General features: G+C 35.0%; 1 protein-coding gene and 4 non-coding genes across 5 annotated transcripts; all 5 read right to left on the bottom strand.

Moving 5' to 3' along the window:
• Positions 1 to 1,377: 1,377 nt before the first annotated feature.
• LOC112527082 lies at positions 1,378 to 1,463 on the bottom strand. The gene has a single exon (XR_003070703.1). It is a non-coding gene; the product is annotated as a small nucleolar RNA snoR114 (small nucleolar RNA).
• An 8-nt stretch (positions 1,464 to 1,471) lies between these two features.
• TRNAG-GCC lies at positions 1,472 to 1,542 on the bottom strand. The gene has a single exon. It is a non-coding gene; the product is annotated as a tRNA-Gly (tRNA).
• Positions 1,543 to 4,613: 3,071 nt separating this feature from the next.
• On the bottom strand, positions 4,614 to 4,699 carry LOC112527086. Its single transcript, XR_003070708.1, has one exon. It is a non-coding gene; the product is annotated as a small nucleolar RNA snoR114 (small nucleolar RNA).
• Positions 4,700 to 4,707: 8 nt separating this feature from the next.
• On the bottom strand, positions 4,708 to 4,778 carry TRNAG-GCC. The gene has a single exon. It is a non-coding gene; the product is annotated as a tRNA-Gly (tRNA).
• Positions 4,779 to 5,697: 919 nt separating this feature from the next.
• Positions 5,698 to 16,726, bottom strand: LOC112526513 (phosphomannomutase). Its single transcript, XM_025136821.1, has 12 exons — positions 16,593 to 16,726; positions 15,129 to 15,214; positions 13,931 to 13,975; positions 13,755 to 13,821; positions 9,971 to 10,047; positions 9,601 to 9,636; positions 8,560 to 8,615; positions 8,387 to 8,486; positions 7,682 to 7,777; positions 7,498 to 7,587; positions 7,334 to 7,385; positions 5,698 to 6,089 (listed from the first exon to the last, which is right to left on the bottom strand). The coding sequence occupies exons 2-12, from the start codon at positions 15,195 to 15,197 to the stop codon at positions 6,028 to 6,030; spliced, it is 750 nt and encodes a 249-aa protein (XP_024992589.1). The 5' UTR covers positions 15,198 to 15,214; positions 16,593 to 16,726; the 3' UTR covers positions 5,698 to 6,027.
• Positions 16,727 to 17,197: the final 471 nt, after the last annotated feature.

Below are 17,197 nucleotides of genomic sequence, written 5' to 3'. Positions count from 1 at the left end.
GCAGTTAGTTACACAAATTCAAAAATTGAGGTTTAATAGGTTGTGCTAATGCACAATTTACTTGTAATCCTGAATTTTAAGTAATATGCATCAATAAACAATACTTTATGCATAAAAAATGGTTTTAAGAGTTTTTATCAAATGCTTTACAATATGGTATAGACATATAAATATCCGATAAATTGTATGCACAAGTTGAAAATATAAATCATTTACAAACCATAAGGATGAAAAGTGTAATTTACTCTATAATTTCATAAAACAGAAAACGAAAAAGGAAAAAGAAAAATGATCAAAATACTCCTAATTTTTTTAACTAGAATTAGTTACAGAGACCAAAATGAAACAAATGGCAACCACAGTTATCAAACTACAGTTAGTTTAAAATAAGGAATAAACTTGATAGTAAGTGACAACCATAAAGCTTAAAAATTGTAATTTATCATTATCAAGAAAAAGAAGGGACAAATATTACAAGAGAAAAAGTGGGACCAAAATAGAAAAAAATTGAAAACTAAAATTAAATGTGAAAAAGAAGAGCTCAGAAGGGTTGACTCATTTGAGTCAACATCATGACTTGCAACAAAAAGAATCACCTCCTCTTTATATATTTATATATATATATATATAGGGGAGCGATCAAATGCAAACCACTCAATTTGTACAAACCGTGCAAACCTCATTCAACCAATCATAATTTTCCATTTTGTTCATTTTTTTGTAATTATGAGAGGTTGATCGATCATTTTTATTGTGGAGGGTGTTAATCATAGATATTATCATCTTCATAATTTTAATTTTAGAGAAATACATGAAACAGTTTCATTAATGTTAGAGAAATACATGAAACAGTTTCATTAATGTTAGAGAAATACATGAAACAGTTTCATTAAGTATTATATGAAATAATTTCACAACCATATATGAAACAACTTAATCAAAAAAAGTATTATATGAAACAATTTCACAAGATTAAACAATTTCATGAAAAAATTTCATAAGATTAAACAATGAAATCGACGGATGAAGGTGGTTTGCACGGTTTACACAAATGAGGGCGGTTTTTATTTAATCACTCATCTCTCTCTCTCTCTCTCTCTCTCTATATATATATATATATATACATTTCATTCCTTCTACTTTTTTTTTTCCGTCAATATGAATAAGCAAATTTAACCACATTTCAAGATTTAATGAATACTCAAATCTCATAGTGTCATGTCATTCTAGTTGGTTTCTCCTTAAATATATATATATATAGAGAGAGAGAGAGAGAGATTACATAAAATTTGGAAGTAGAAAAACTTGGGCAAAGGAGGAAAGGATGGTCAATTGATAGAGGGAGAAAGAAAAGAAGGGGCAGAAATGTAAAAAGTTGAGCTCAGAAGGGCCAGTTTTGTCAATCTTGAAAGTCAAGCTGAATTGATGGACCCAACCATCAGGTAGGCATGTCATCATGGCTCAAGTGGGTTGCACCAGCCGGGAATCGAACCCGGGTCTGTACCGTGGCAGGGTACTATTCTACCACTAGACCACTGGTGCTTTTTGTTATGTTGGTCTAATCTATGAAATAAAAGGAAATCATTTCATTGCTTTGCCTCACAAGACAGAAACCATATGGGTTGTGAAACGGTGTTTAAAGCTCAGAGGATGTAGTGGAAAATCTCAACTTCCTCGAGTTCGAATCCAGATGTTGTCAAAACTCTTATGGCCATGGAGGTTCACCTGTAATGACTCCAGGCAATTCGTGGTCGCTTGGACGTTTAGTCGGTGTACGTAAACTAATGCGGATACCCACAGTTACAAAAAAATACCACAAGACTCGTGTTCTTAAAGTTTCTGACTTATCGGGATTTGGGATCGAGGACTGAAGAGGGTACAAACCTCTCTTTCTTTTTGCCATATTTATTTGGAGATGTAAAGTTACGTTGTGTAGGAATACGGTCTCTAACCGCAACGTGCATTATTGGTTGTACTCTATGCAATGTACGTTGTAGGGTTCGGTGTCGTAGCTTACCATGGTGTATGTAGACCATGCATTATTGGTTGTACCCTATGCACTGTAACTTTTTTTTTTGAAGTATATAATATTTATATATGGCAAATACAACAAATAAACTCACACAACCTTCTCATCTATGGTGAGGTTTGAACCCCTGACCTCCTAGGAGGAGGCCAAGGGCTACGATACCGCTAGACCAACTGGAACTTGTATATCTATAGTGACATGGCTGATTTTAAAGAAGAAAGTACATCGTTTTCCTTTTTTAACTGTTTTCTAGCCCAAAATGTGTAATTGATTAGGACCAGTTATAAACTTACTCGGTTCACTTTACGGTGTGTTTATGTTTTTTAAATTTAGTATTATTGACCAATGAGGGAGTGTCACGTCGTTAAATGATCCAACATACTCATTTTTTCCTGTAATTGTTATTTATACAACTAATAAACGTATCGTATTGAGTGACAAAGAATATGAATTAACAACTGTTTGATCCTATGATTTTTGAACCGATCAACGGGTTCTTTAATGTAATTGTAGTTTTGTTGTTAACCATCGTTTTGGTCTTGTTGAAAAGAGAGGGAAAAGCACTAAACCGTACTCGTACTTTTGTTGTAATAACATTTGAATGATGAAAAGGGGGATGGAATAAAATTGATCCACAAAAATAAAGACCGGGGGTAAAATGGTCATTTTTAACATTCAGACTGCTTATTCAGTACAATAACCGAATAACAACTTATCTGTTAATATACAGACAACTAAATCCATACAGGTATTAACAGAAAACGAACCGAACAGCCCCTAAGAACATCTCTATCAGTTGAGCTCTTTGTTCCCTATTTTCTTCAAAGAGACTCTCTATATTGTTTTTTAAAATAAAGAAAACAGAGAAAGTTCCAAGTTTAAAAAAAAAGTTTAAAAAAACCTAATAGATTTTTTCATTTTGAATGGGTTAGTGCTTAAACTGTTTTTTTTTTGAATGAAAACTCATTAAACTTTCACATTTTGAATGACAAAGTCCCTAAACTATTTTTTCTGAATGAAAAAACATCATTAAACTTTCGCATTTTGAATGATCAAGACCCTGAATTTTTATTAAAAAATAAATAAATCATCAAATTTTTACTAGTCAATTAATATAACTTTTTTGGGTTAAAAATGATGTAAGTAACCAATTTTTAAGGGAACTTAGGGGCCGTTTACTAAACGCTTGCTTGGTAAGTGTTTACCGGATAAATTTTCTCATCGGATGAACATGACAAGGGCCAAGAATCTTACCGGGTAAGAGCGATGAGAAAGATGTAGAGTTTTATCCGGTAAGTGAAGATGACAACTCTTACCCAGGTAAATGCTTACCCAGTAAATTGTTGCATTCGATACGTTTTGATGTACTAAAATCTTACGCATCAAGATAAATTATAATGTTGATTCTTATAGGTAAGCACTTATCGGGTAAGCATTTGGGTAAACAGCCCCTTAATCAATGAAAATAAAAAAGTTTAGCGGTTTTTCATTCAAGAAGAAAAAGTTTAATGATTGTTTCATACAAAAAAAAAATAGTTCAAAAACTTGATCAATCAGAATGAGAGTTTAATGGGTTTTTTTTTTTAATTAACCTGGATATCCAACCCGCTATGCGAGCCGGCTAATCTCAGAGTGACCACCTGCTTTGCAGATAGTCCGGAGTCACCGCATTTGAACCTCCGTGACCACAAAAAGGATTTTTATCCCTCATTGGATTTGAATGGTTTTTTTTTTTCATTCAAAAACATAGCTTTGGGACTAAACCATTCAAAATGGAAATTTTTGTTAGATTTTTTTGAACTTTTCCCTTTAAAAAATTATCTACAACTTGATGTATGAAGAGATAAATTAATTTTTTATTCATTTAAACCTTTTAGATTGAATTATTATTAAATTTTTTTAATTGTTTTAAAAGTGTATTAAGATGATAAAATTACAGAATACTTTAATAATATAACCAACGTTGGAATTCTAAAATAAAAAAAATTGGTTAGAGTTAGTTCCCATGTTACAGAACTGTACATAAGATTTTCATCTCGTACGCGCTCCTCAAAGGTCACAAATAAATCTGAGGACCCGTCCATTATTATTTTTATTGATATGTTTGTAGGATAGATAGAGATAAAACGAAATCCATTCTAAGGAACCTATTAGATAGTGGCGGATCCAAGAAGTTAATGGGGTGAGACATGTTAGATGGGACTTGGGGAGGAAAGCATATGGTCATATGGGACTGGGGGAAATCATGTAAAATAAAGGTGAAAATATAAAATTTAAGCCGGTCCATCAAAGGTTTTTGGTTTTTGACTGGAGCCTTTTCCCCCAACGGTTAGCGGCTGGATCCGCCCCTGCTATTAGACACTGGAATTTTGTCTGTCATATTTATAGAAAAGTGCTTCTAAATTAATCTTATACCGTAATAAATTTTTTTTTTTTTTTTGAGATTTTGGTTCTTTATTTTAGAAAAAGTATAGAAATTTGTAAGTAGAAAAACATGGGCAAAATTGGGAAAAAGGAGGAAAAGAATGGGGTCAATTGAAAGAGAAAGAAAGAAAAAACCAAAGGGGCAGAAATGTAAAAAAGTGAGCTCAGAAGGGCCTGTGTTGTCAATCTTGAAAGTCAAGCTGATCTGATGGACCCAACCATCAAGTAGGCGTGTCATCATGGCTCAAGTGGGTTGCACCAGCCGGGAATCGAACCCGGGTCTGTACCGTGGCAGGGTACTATTCTACCACTAGACCACTGGTGCTTTTTATTTAATGCTTTCACTAAATTTTATATGTAGATACGTAACATTTATATCTATACATCAAAATATTATATTTGGGCAAACGTTGATTAACCGGCAATCTCAACTGGTTTCAAGCGGAACCCGTATTTAACGACACCAATGTGAAAGGACATTTGTGGCTTACTCAACGGTTGAAGCTAGCTGGGGGGAGGGGGGCTAGGATCGAACCCATGAGCTGTCTTATATTTGGGCAAAGTCATCCAACCCTTTTATCAACTGAGCTATATGTCAGATGCATCAAAATATCACATATATATATATATTAGATAATTCATTGATGACAAATGGAAGATAGTTGGATTATTAGTTTTGGTTTTTATTTAATTTTTATATTGTTATTGGCAAATGGCTGATATAATTTGAAAGTTCAAATCTTGGATCTAATTTACTACTAAGTTTTTTTTTCTTCAATACCGTGTACCAACCAATTATAATTGGTACGCAAAATCTTATATTATGTACCAACCAACTGTATTTGGTGCCAACTTTTTTCGATTGATATTGATTTTGCGTCAACTTCAAGTTACATATATACAAATTTGTTATTTTATTCAAATTTTGAGTGATATTGAGTTTCCATTTATATGAGTCAAGTCTTAACCGATTAGTGGTCGGGTCCCATTCCGATTATTCGTGACCATTATATGGGCCCGGTTAAGAATGCATAAGGGTATAAACGAGTTGATTTTTTAACGAGCTATTCAAACTTGAGCTTAATAATTCTCGAGTTCGAGCCGATATCGGACCCAAAATAAAGCTCAGTTGACTTGATGAGTCGAGCTCTATAATACCAGTGTTCAACTCGACTCGTTCGAAAAGCTCGAGCAAACTTTACAAGCAGCTTTCGAATAACTTGATACTCGACTCGAATCGTTTACACCGTTATATCTCTAGATATTATTGATGAATCATGAGAGTTAATACAAGATATTATCAAATAAAAACTGTTGCAATTTTCATTAGAATTACAGTTGCTTCCCACCCTTTCCATATATAATGTCTACTTGAAATGCAGTACAAGCAAAATTACATTTTAGACCTCAAATAATAACTGAAAACCGAAAGAAGGGTAACGATCTCTATGCAAATACGAAACAAAAAGATTGCATACAACGGCTTTTCATCCCGGACCTTACAGAATCGAAGAATTAGTGCACCGGGGTCGGGCTTTTTTCCGAGAAACTGACAGAAAGATGGGTCGGGTACCTCAAGCTTGCTTGTTCAGAAATAGAGTAGTACACTGGTCCATAGTATCGTCGGGGCTCGTAACTGAGATGCACAGAATAATTAGTTGACAACTTCCAGAAGTACTCCTGCTAAAAATAGGAGCGTACATAAAATCTTGCCATGAAAATTGGAATATTTCGTCGAGCAAAACGCTTTAAGGAAAATGTTTCACCATTAAAATTTTCTTAATATATTTCGATAATGACAAAAACCTTGAGGGCCAGCTCAACTAGCAAATAAAGGGTAGGCCTTGGGACGACACCTCATAGGCCGCTAGTACGAGTCTACCTTGGACACTGGGATTTTCGTGGTTGTTATCTTCAAGACCCTGGATTAGTCGAGGTGCACTCAACCAGGCCCACAGACACCCACCGTAAAAGAAACACTGAGAAACAAGAGATTTTTGCCTGAGGGTGCACCTTAAAGGTGGATCAAAAGCCCGCAAAGTTGGCTATGTGTTTTTAGCCGAATTCCATATTTCGATGGATTTTTAAAGTTTTTTGGTTGATTTCGAGGGATCTTGTTTGGTTTTTCTTGTTGATGTTCCTTGTATTTTCTAATAGCTCGGAGCACCTGTCAAAGTTTAGCAAGTGCACCTGTCGCACCCCAAAAAAAATTCTACTTGCGAAAATAGGTTGAGCGGATGCATGGGACCCCGCTCGGGGTTTAAAGGTCCGTCCCGGAAGAAAATATAAAAAAGATGAAGGGTGTAAAGCACTCTCCTAAATTGAAGGATGATTCAAATATTTATCGTTGGATATAAATTGATGGTATCGGTTTGTATCCTCAAGAATCCTTCGTCTTGTAAATGAAGGGTGTTAAAGATATTTTACAAGTGAACTCTTTCTTTAAACTACATGCCAACTCAAACAAGGCAATTTTCATGGGATGGAGAAAGTATTTACAAAACCAAACGAGCCCAATATATCCCACTGGGAGGTGGGGCCTAAGAGGTAGGATGTAAGTAGATCTGACCTCTATCCCAAAAGTAGAGCAGTTATGTCCAAGAGAGTATATACCAAATCAAACTAACAAAACAAACCCAGTATATCCCACCCCGAAGGTGGGGCCTAAGAGGTAGGAAGTACACAGACCTGACCTCTATCCCAAAAGAGTAGAGCAGTTATTTCCGAGAGAGTATATACTAGACCAAAAGAAACCTAGTATATTCCACCCGAAGGTGGGGCCTACAGGGTGTAATGTTCGCAGAACTGACCTCTATTCAAAGAGTAAAGCAATTGTTTCTGAGAGAGTATATAATTTTGATTATGATTAATCGAGCTAACCTGTGTGACCAACGGTTCGTGCAGATTCATAAATCTCATGATCATTTCCCCCCTAGTAAAAAAAAAAAAGTTAACGAAGATTATACTAAAGTTTCAGGCAACACAAATATCATGTCATCTATCAAGAAACAACTAAAAGTGAACACAAAAAATGTAGTTGATACCTTGTAAGTCTTGTCTCCAAAGAAGTGAATTTCTTCAAATTCATCCAAGTATTTCAAGCAATAAGTTTTGTCCCAACCTTGTGGGAAGGCCTATTAAGAGCATTTTCCGAAAGAAATTGAGTGAAATTAGCAAATAACGAGTGTTCATCATCTCGTGTTTTCATGGGTAAGAAGTTATACTTACGTCGAAGCTAATTTGGCCACCAATGGAAAACGTAAGATTAAGATGAGCAAACTTTTCTCGAAGAACTTCCACCATTTTTGCACGTATGTTATGAACCTGAATTGCAATTTGTTATCAAAAGCATATATAGAGTCCTAATCATTTGCAAACCTCTTAATTTATACAAGGCAATCTCAACTATCCATCTACTCTAATGAATATCTGGTTCCATCAATATTTCGATTGTTTCCTAATTTAAAGCATTGATCAAAATGAATGAACTTTGATCATCTTCCATAAATTTCCAGATCATAATAAATGAACCCTCATTATTTCCATAAACATCTCAATTGATTGGTTTGTATGAATTTTTGTTGATATAGGGCCATTTTGTTTGCATCTTAATGAGCTTTAATGAGACTCACAACTTATCCCCGGTGAGCTATACATGATTCTTTGATAGTGGCATAATGATATAAAAAGTAACTTATTTAGTAAGCTTCTAGGAGGGATTTTTATGCAGAAAGCTAGGTTTTTTTTTCCAAACCCACCCCTCCGAAGTAAAAAACATGTTCCTTCCATATATGAAAAAACCCTCCCAAACAAAAACCTTCTCGATCTCTACAGACTGATTAATCCACACGTACAACCTTATCCATACAGAAATATGGAAAACCAACCAAACAAGCCCATAGTCTTACGTTCGGAAGGAATAAAGTTTTGTACCTTATCATACTTCTCAAACTCGTCTCTTTCTTCTTGACTACAGTTTCGCCCAATTGGTGACACATTGATCATCCCACTTCGAAACTCAATGAAAGTTCCCCTGTAGTTAAAAGGGTTCATTTAGATGCTAAAAAGATGATCAATAGTTGCAAGATTTTAGGTTTTTCGCTCACCTTTTTATTGGGATATCTATGTCCGCAAGATAATGAAGGGTAAAATTGATGAAGTCCTGCATCATGCCATGTATGCTTACTTGTTACAAGTTAAAAACCTTATATGATGTATGAAAACATGTTATTATATAAACCAGAGGGCCAGTTCAACTGATAAATAAAGGCTAGGCGTTTGGGCTCCGGTCGCCGGTTTGAGTCTCCTCATGGCCAGTGGGGATTTTCTTGGCTTCAACAATGGCAGATCCAAAAACTTTGATGATGAGAGGCAGAATTTACTTGACATAATATAAAATATAGTAGAAGTTAAACAAAGAGTAAAAAAGAAAAGGAAAACAAAGCATATATATATTAAAAATAAGTCATATATCTATAAATAGTAAAATTTATAATGTATAATGTAATATATATATATATATGTGTGTGTGTGTGTGTGTGTCTTTGTGTAATCTATGGGGTCAAAACAAAATATTTTATATAAAAAAATAAAATTTATAATTTAAAAAAGGTATTTTATTGAAAATCTAATCAATTGCATGTAGGTCCGCCAATGATCTTCAAGGCCCCATGGGATTAGTGGAGGTGCGCGCAAGCTCACCCGGACACCCACATTTACCAAAAGTACATGTTACTCCCTCCGTCCCAAAATAAATGTCCACCATAAAAAAGGCATGTAGTTTTAGCAATGTGTAATTATTACACTTTTTTATTAACTAAAGGACAATTCTACCTTTAAGCATAGAGAGAGATTTTCTCCATATCATAATTAAGGGTAGAATGGGAAAGTAGACATTTGTTTTTGAAAGTAGACACTTACTTTTGAAAGAAGACACTTATTTTGGGACGGGGGAATATATTGTAGGCACATCAAGTAACCTATGTCAATGTTTCTTGTTTAAGGGTTAAGGATTCATCTTGGTTTCACATAAACCCAGGGATCCATGTTCCAATCACTTTCCATGACCCCTTGGGACCAACTAAACACTAATTTGCTAAGAACCCTTCGTGGGATCCGTAAAAACATAAAAAAGAAAACTCTTTTACCCTGATGTTTTCATCCCCGAGATGTGTCTTCAAACTCTGCACAAAGAAACCCATCAAGAAAAACTTAATCACACAAAATACTGAAGAAAAGGGTGCATAATGGCAACCTCAGTGCACTAAGACAAGACTCCTCAATGTGTGAAATTTCTAATGAAATTGTGAAGCTTTCGGAAGGAATGATTTTGGCGCCGCCTTTTTGAGTTTTAGAAGTGAAACATACCAATGCCCAAAGCAACAAGCGGGGACAATAACTTCAAATCCAACTTAAAAATCATGGTAGAAGTTATTGGTAGCCCATAACTTGAGGCTTATAAGTTGCTCACAGTTCTCATTTTCTATCCATGTGGGACGAGTTGTTACAAGAAGGTACCTGTGTTCCAACTAGCTTTCCATCCTTATAGGCCACAAGGCCGTTCTCAGCAAACACGTAATCATAGTCATTTATAACTGCACAGAGACATTGAAGCTCCATTGTTAGATTAAATAGTGTATATTTTAAAAGGTGTTCTAAAAGTGGTCATCAAAGAAGGAAGAAACTTTTGCAAAATAATAAAGAAAAGGGGGAATAAATGAAGAATCATTATAAAGGTTGGCTTCAAGAACTTGAATCAAAAGCAATGATAAAGAGTGTAAAAGGCGGAAGATATACATAAAAAATTTCATATGATAATATTTCCCTAAAGTTCAACATTAATTTTAGCATACTTGTATTTCTCTTTAGCACACTTCTCACTAGCCGACTTTGCTCTTTAGGTTAGGGGCCAGATCTACGTAATCTCCACCCTCGGGGCAAGAGCCCACCTTTGGTTGGGATATACTGGGCTCGTTTCGTTTGATATAAATTGAAAGAGAGAGAGAGAGAGAGAGAGAGAGAGAGAGAGCACATAGTTGTAGAAAATGCTAGAAATTTTTATTGAAAAACCAACTTTGCCGGCAATTTGTAGAATACACGAACTTTCATATGCACAAATCATTCTAATGACATTGTGCTTCATTTCATTGTATTGAACAAGATATATATAAATGTGTGTGTGTATGTATATATACACTCATATATATATATATATATATATATATATAGGGTCAAGTTCAGGGGAAAACCGCAAAAAAAATGAAAAGCTGAGATATTCAAAAACTTTGTTGAAAAACAAAGTGGATATCACATTAAAACTCTTAGATCTGATGGGGGTGGGGAATACAATTCCATATATTTCCTTGATTACTTGAGGGAACATGGTATTCACCACCAAGTCACAACAAGATACACCCCTCAGCAAAATGGAGTTGCTGAGAGAATCAACAGAACCATATTAGAAAAGGCCAGAAGTATGCTAAAAGCAAAAGGTCTAGACAACTCATTTTGGGCTGAGGCAGTGTCTTGTGCATGCTATTTGACAAATAGAACCTCCGCAAAAGGTCTTACTGACAAGACACCTCAGGAAGCCTGGACAGGATACAAACCCACTGTAGGCCACTTAAGAGTTTTTGGTTGTTTGGCCTATGCTCACATACCTGAACAAAAGAGGGGCAAATTAGACGAGAAATCAGAAAAAACCATTTTTATAGGTTATAGTGATAGATCAAAAGCCTATAAACTATATAATCCCATCTCTGGAAAAACTATTGTCAGTAGAGATATAGTCTTTGAAGAGGGAAAGTCATGGAATGACAAAACTGAAGGGACTACAAAGATGTTAGAAGATGATCAAAGTCAGAGAGATAATTCAAAGTGAAGAGAAACACAGTCATCAGGAAGATCAGGACCCACAATCTCCAAATTCTTTCACCACTCCTAGTACATCTCAACCCACGGAATCTCCAAATACACAAGATTCTACCGAAAGTCCACCCAAAAGAGGATATAGAACCTTAAGTGATATCTATAATGACCCAAGAAGCTTAGAATTTAATGACACTGCAGACTTTATACTTTTCTGTGATGCTGACCCTTTAACTTTTGAGGAAGCTTATAAAGAAAAGAAGTGGAGAGAAGCCATGGATAAAGAAATAGAAGCAATAGTAAGAAATGATACATGGAATCTTGTGAATTTACCAAGTGGTCACAAGTCCATAGGTGTTRAATGRATTTATAAAACCAAACTGAATGAGAAGGGGGAGGTRGATARATACAAAGCAAGGTTGGTCGTGAAAGGGTATAAACAAAAACATGGGATTGATTATCAAGAAGTCTTTGCACCTGTGATAAGACTTGAAACTATAAGGATTGTATTRGCATTGGCTGCACAACACCACTGGCAAGTTCATCAAATGGATGTTAAATCAGCTTTYTTGAATGGAAGATTAGAAGAGAATGTTTATATTGATCAGCCTGAAGGTTACATCAAGAGAGGAGAAGAACACAAGGTATATCAATTGAAAAGAGCACTCTATGGGTTGAAACAAGCACCACGTGCTTGGTATAGTAGRATTGAAAGCTATTTCATTACAAWTGGCTTCAGAAAATGTCCTCAAGAGCATACTTTATTCACCTTTAAATCTGRAGGCATGATGTTGATTGTTYGCATCTATGTAGATGATTTAGTTTTTACAGAAAATTCTCAAAAATTAATAGAGGATTTCAAGAATAGCATGAAGAAAGAGTTTGATATGACAGATCTGGGATTACTTCATTTCTTCCTGGGAATTGAAGTCAAGCAGAATGAAGAAGGCATAAGGATTTCTCAACAAAGGTATGCTCAAAATCTCCTTGATAGATTCAATATGAAACAGTCTAATTCTGCTATCACTCCCATGGAATTTGGCTTAAAGCTTTCTAAGAATTGTAATGAAGATTTAGTTGATGGGAGTCTYTATAGAAGTTTAGTAGGCAGCCTTATGTATTTGACTGCCACTAGACCAGATCTGGTATTTGCTGTTAGTATTATAAGCAGATTTATGGAAGCTCCTACGATTAGTCACTGGGAGGCTGGTAAGAGGATTTTGAAGTACGTTAAAGGCACCATCGATCATGGCATTGTGTATTCAAAAACATAAAATTTTAGACTTATAGGATACAGTGACAGTGACTTTGGTGGAAACATGGATGATGAAAAAAGCACATCTGGGTATGTGTTCAATCTGGGATCTGGGGCAGTATCGTGGCAGTCGAAAAAACAAAGTGTGGTTGCTCTATCTTCTGCTGAAGCAGAATATATCTCGCTGTCTATCGCAGGCTGTCAAACTTTGTGGTTAAGGGCTATACTAGAAGAATTAGAACACAGACAGGAAGGGGCCACTACTGTTTCTGTGACAATAGTTCAGCTATTGCACTCTCTAAGAATCCAGTCTTCCATGGTAAAAGCAAGCATATCAGACTCAAATTTCATTTCATCCGAGAGTTGGTCTCAAACAACGAAGTTCAAGTAAAGTTCTGCTGTTCAAAGGAACAACTTGCTGACTGTTTTACAAAGGCTCTACAATTTCGAAGCTATGAAGAACAAGTTAAAGGTGCAACCATTACTAGCTTAAGGGGGTGTGTTGAAATTAAGCGTCGCATGGTTGCTGTTTCTGCTGTTTCTTCCTAACGGTCACTTCCTGTTAAGTGGCAGTTAAGTTAGTTAATTACCGTTAGTCTCCGTTAACAGTTGACAGTTAAGAATAACTGTAAATGTGTCCTGTCCGAAAGGTTGTGTCCTTTAGTTGGTGTCTGTTAATTCTGTATATATATTTCTGTGTCTGTACTTTGTAAGGTTTTATTGGTTGATTCAATAAAAAGTATTTGGTATATTGTCGTACCCAACACAAATCACCCATATTTGTACAAACCGTGCAAACCACCCTCATCCGTCAATTTCATCATTTAAATTAATGAAATTGTTTCATAAAACTGTTTAATCTTATGAAATTGTTTCATATAATACTTTTCTTGATGATATGGTTGTTTCTATGTTTTAATGAAATTGTTTCATGTATTTTTCTAAAATTAATATAATGAAGATTAATATCCATCATTAACACCCTCGACAATAAAAATGACAGATCAACCTCTCATAATTACAAAAATATGAAAAATTATGATTGGTTGAATGAGGTTTGCACGGTTTGTACAAATAACGTAATTTGCAAAGTAAACCTCCCCTATATATATGTGTGTGTGTGCGTGTGTGTGTGTCTATGTATATATAATATGTAAAAATAAGATAACTGTAAAGGACCTGTTGACCCTAGCTGTTCGGATATCTTAACAAGGTCAGATCCTCCAACAATGCCAACATTAACAACCTGCAAGAAAGAAAAAAAACTCAAAACACTGAAATAATGTAAAAGAACAAGAAAATCGAATACATAACTGCCAAGATGCTCAAGAGTGCAGAATGCATAAATCATGTACCTTCCGTAAATCTTGCATGAATTTCAACATTTTTGGAGTAACCCCCTGCAATTTTGAAGTGAAAGATGTAAATATAGGATTAGGTTAAGGGGAAAAGCACAAGAAATGAAAAACTGAGGAACACTTTAGTAACCATTCATTTATACTTTATGCACATGTGCATACAATTAATATGTAAGTAATTTGTACAGTACGCACATGTGCATACAAGAAATATGTAAGTAATTTGTCAGGTATGTACATGTGCATAACATGGACGCATGCATAGAGTCCAAGAAACAACTTCAATTACTTGTATGCACATGTGCATACCGTAGATGAATGGTTACAAAGGTGTTCCTCAGTTTTTCAGTTTTTTTTGGGGTTTTCCCTTGAACCTCCCTCTCTCTCTCTATATATATACACACACACACACACTAGATATTGTTCACATAAGACTTGTTCGAGTATCTTCACATCACAACAACACAAATAACAAGAAAACTCCTTGTACGGTAGTAGATGCATGCCATTTGCTCAATTTCCGATCTTGATGTATTTATCTCATTTATTCAGATGTGCAAACAGAAATATATAAAAACAACATATGTTTGTATCCCAGGTATATGTCATAGCAAGCAAACATAAGTACTTGCTTAACAGGTAGAGATGAAAAAAGACCAGACCACACCGGTCCGGACCAAACTAGACCGCAGGTCCTTAATCGGTCCAAAGTTTTTTGAGTTGTACCGAGCTTTTTCGTTTTGACCAGACCAGATTTTTAGGACCAGTTCTTGCCCATCTCTATTGGTATGATCCAAATGTAAGTTGAATTTAGTGTAAATCAACTGCCCTCAAGAGGGTGGTGTCTACCCAGTAATAGCAGATAAAGTCAAAAGTAGTCTATTATCTAAACTCGATTCAAGAAATTGGCTCTATTATCTAAACTCGATTCAAGAAATTGACATTCTTCATAACATACTACCATACCTCCAAAAAAATCATTTTTGAAGGAAGCTCATTAGCCTCTTTAAATGCACTTAATATATTGAGACCTATAAGCCAGAGGTCTTCACGGAAACAACCACTCTACCCTCTAGGGGTAGAGGTCAGGTCTACGTACATCTCATTCTCACCCGTCCTAGACCCTGCTTTCAAGCGGGATATAATATATTGGACTTGTTTGGTTTGATACACAGTGAAAAATATAAAGGTGTACCTTCCTTGGAGCAGTAAGAGTGCCATCCACATCAAACAAAGCAATTAAACCCGGTCTTCTCACCGCCATCCTCTATCTAAGTCTTACTGCCACCAAACATCAGAAAAATCAATAATTGAATGAATAACCATAAGGTAAGCACATTATAAAGATTTGTTAATTCAATAAAATCAAAGAACATGCAACGATCATGAATTGTTTAATAAACTCTAAGATCCCAGGCTAACCGTACCAGATATTGTCCGCTTTGTCCAGACATGGACTCACGGTTTTAAAAAGCATATGATAGAGGAGGTATCCAGTCCCTTAATAAAGCAACCTTAGTTCCACTCCCTAACCGATGTGGGATCTTACATAAACCAACCAAGTTTTTTGTTTGTGTGTTACGCTCATCAGTTGTTTAGATCCACAAAATCATTCAATTCAATGGATATAAGCACAACTAACAAAAGACGACACCTATGAGTTGAATCCAAAACCACCGCAAGCCATCCGTCAGCATTTATGCTTTTAACACCGGCATTATCTAAAAAAAGAAGGAAACTTATCTAGATCTTTTAAGTTTGTTGTTGGATCAGATAATCAGTCAAGTTTCCTGATAGAGTATGGGATTTTCATTCATGAGTCCATAAGACCACAACCCATCATTTGTAATAACCTATCTATATCTGTAATTCTACATGGAAATCAAAAGGATCCAAAAGATTAACAAAATCCCTACAAACGAATGTAATTGGACTTCTAAGGGGCTGTTTGGTTGGTTTTCCATTAAGTCTTGTTCGGATAACGTTGTATTTGTGGATTAATCTTTTTGTATAGATTGAGAAGGTTTTTATTTGGGAGAGTTTTTTCATAGGTGCAAGGAGCGTGTTTTAATTTGGTAGGTGTAGGTTTGGAAAAAAAAACTTGGCTTTTTATATAAAGCTCCCCCCATAGAAGCTTAATGAATAAGCCACTTTCTATAAAGTTTAGCCACTACCAAATAGTCCTAAATAGCTGACCGAATAAAATGTAAGTCCTATTAAGCTCATAAAGCTGCTAATAAACATGAATGCTAGAAAGTGAATTCAAACTCCATTCCTAATGTTAAAAATCTCCCCCATTTCTTTTACTTATCTTTGGATCAACCAAGTAAACATATGACGTGATTCAAATTGGGACCTCACATTACAATTCATTTCCCCCAATGACCATTAGGTATCTTGTATAGATCTAAATCACAATCAAATTGTTCACAAACACGAACAAGCACCCAATTCAAAACTTTACTCGAACTTCAATTGATCTATTCACTTTCCACACACATTAGTGTATACATTCATACAACTCACTACAATCAGACTAATTGTAAAACCCTAATACCAAAAAAAATACCAGCTCAATGCTAGTAAAGAGATCAAAAAACCGTAAATCTTACCAAATATCACAGATCAATGCTAGAAAAGAGATGAAAACGAATCTCACCGGAAGAATTGAAGATCAAAATGTATCCAATTGCGTGCTTCAACTCTCGGAATCCAAAGATCTTAAGATGTGTGTGAGGGCGATTTGAAGACGGAAGAAATGGAGAAGTTAGCTGCAACGGCACTCAAAGGTGTAGAGAGATTCAACATTGAAATCAACATATAAATCTTGGAAGAAATTATGGGGACCCACGCTCCTACTTGGCTTACCTGTTCACACACCAAATTCTTTTTATATATTTTTTATTATTTATAATTTAATAAATATTTACCAAAAACAATGAAATAAAAACATATTTAGTAATTTAATAATTTCAACATTCGAATATCAAATATATTTAATATAGAAAAATTAATTAAAATAGTCATTTTCATATTTTGAATTATTTCTTAGGGATTGTTTGATAATTGTTGAATGATTTACTGTAGAATTATTAAGTGGTCAGAATGATTAAGAGACTCTCATGATATAGTGTAAAATGAAATGTAATTGTTTGGTAATTGTTCAGAATAAAATTTGAACGTTGAATGGTTAAAGGAGACAAATGATACAAAATCATTTAGAGTATTTTGAAACCATTAAGAGACGGTTCTTTTTTTTGGTCA

Source organism: Cynara cardunculus, assembly GCF_001531365.2.
Source record: "Cynara cardunculus var. scolymus isolate 2C chromosome LG 14, CcrdV1, whole genome shotgun sequence".
Taxonomy (NCBI): Eukaryota; Viridiplantae; Streptophyta; class Magnoliopsida; order Asterales; family Asteraceae; genus Cynara; species Cynara cardunculus.
This window is presented reverse-complemented; position numbering and strand designations above follow the sequence as displayed.

Excerpts from the sequence above, each read along its gene's own strand:
- LOC112526513 (XM_025136821.1), bottom strand. The coding sequence starts at position 15,197 with ATGGCGGTGAGAAGACCGGGTTTAATTGCTTTGTTTGATGTGGATGGC. Across the intron at positions 7,778-8,386 it reads AGTTTGAGAAGTATGATAAG|GTTCATAACATACGTGCAAA; the intron begins GTACAAAACTTT and ends ATTGCAATTCAG. Across the intron at positions 7,386-7,497 it reads TTGGAGACAAGACTTACAAG|GGGGGAAATGATCATGAGAT; the intron begins GTATCAACTACA and ends TTTTTTTACTAG.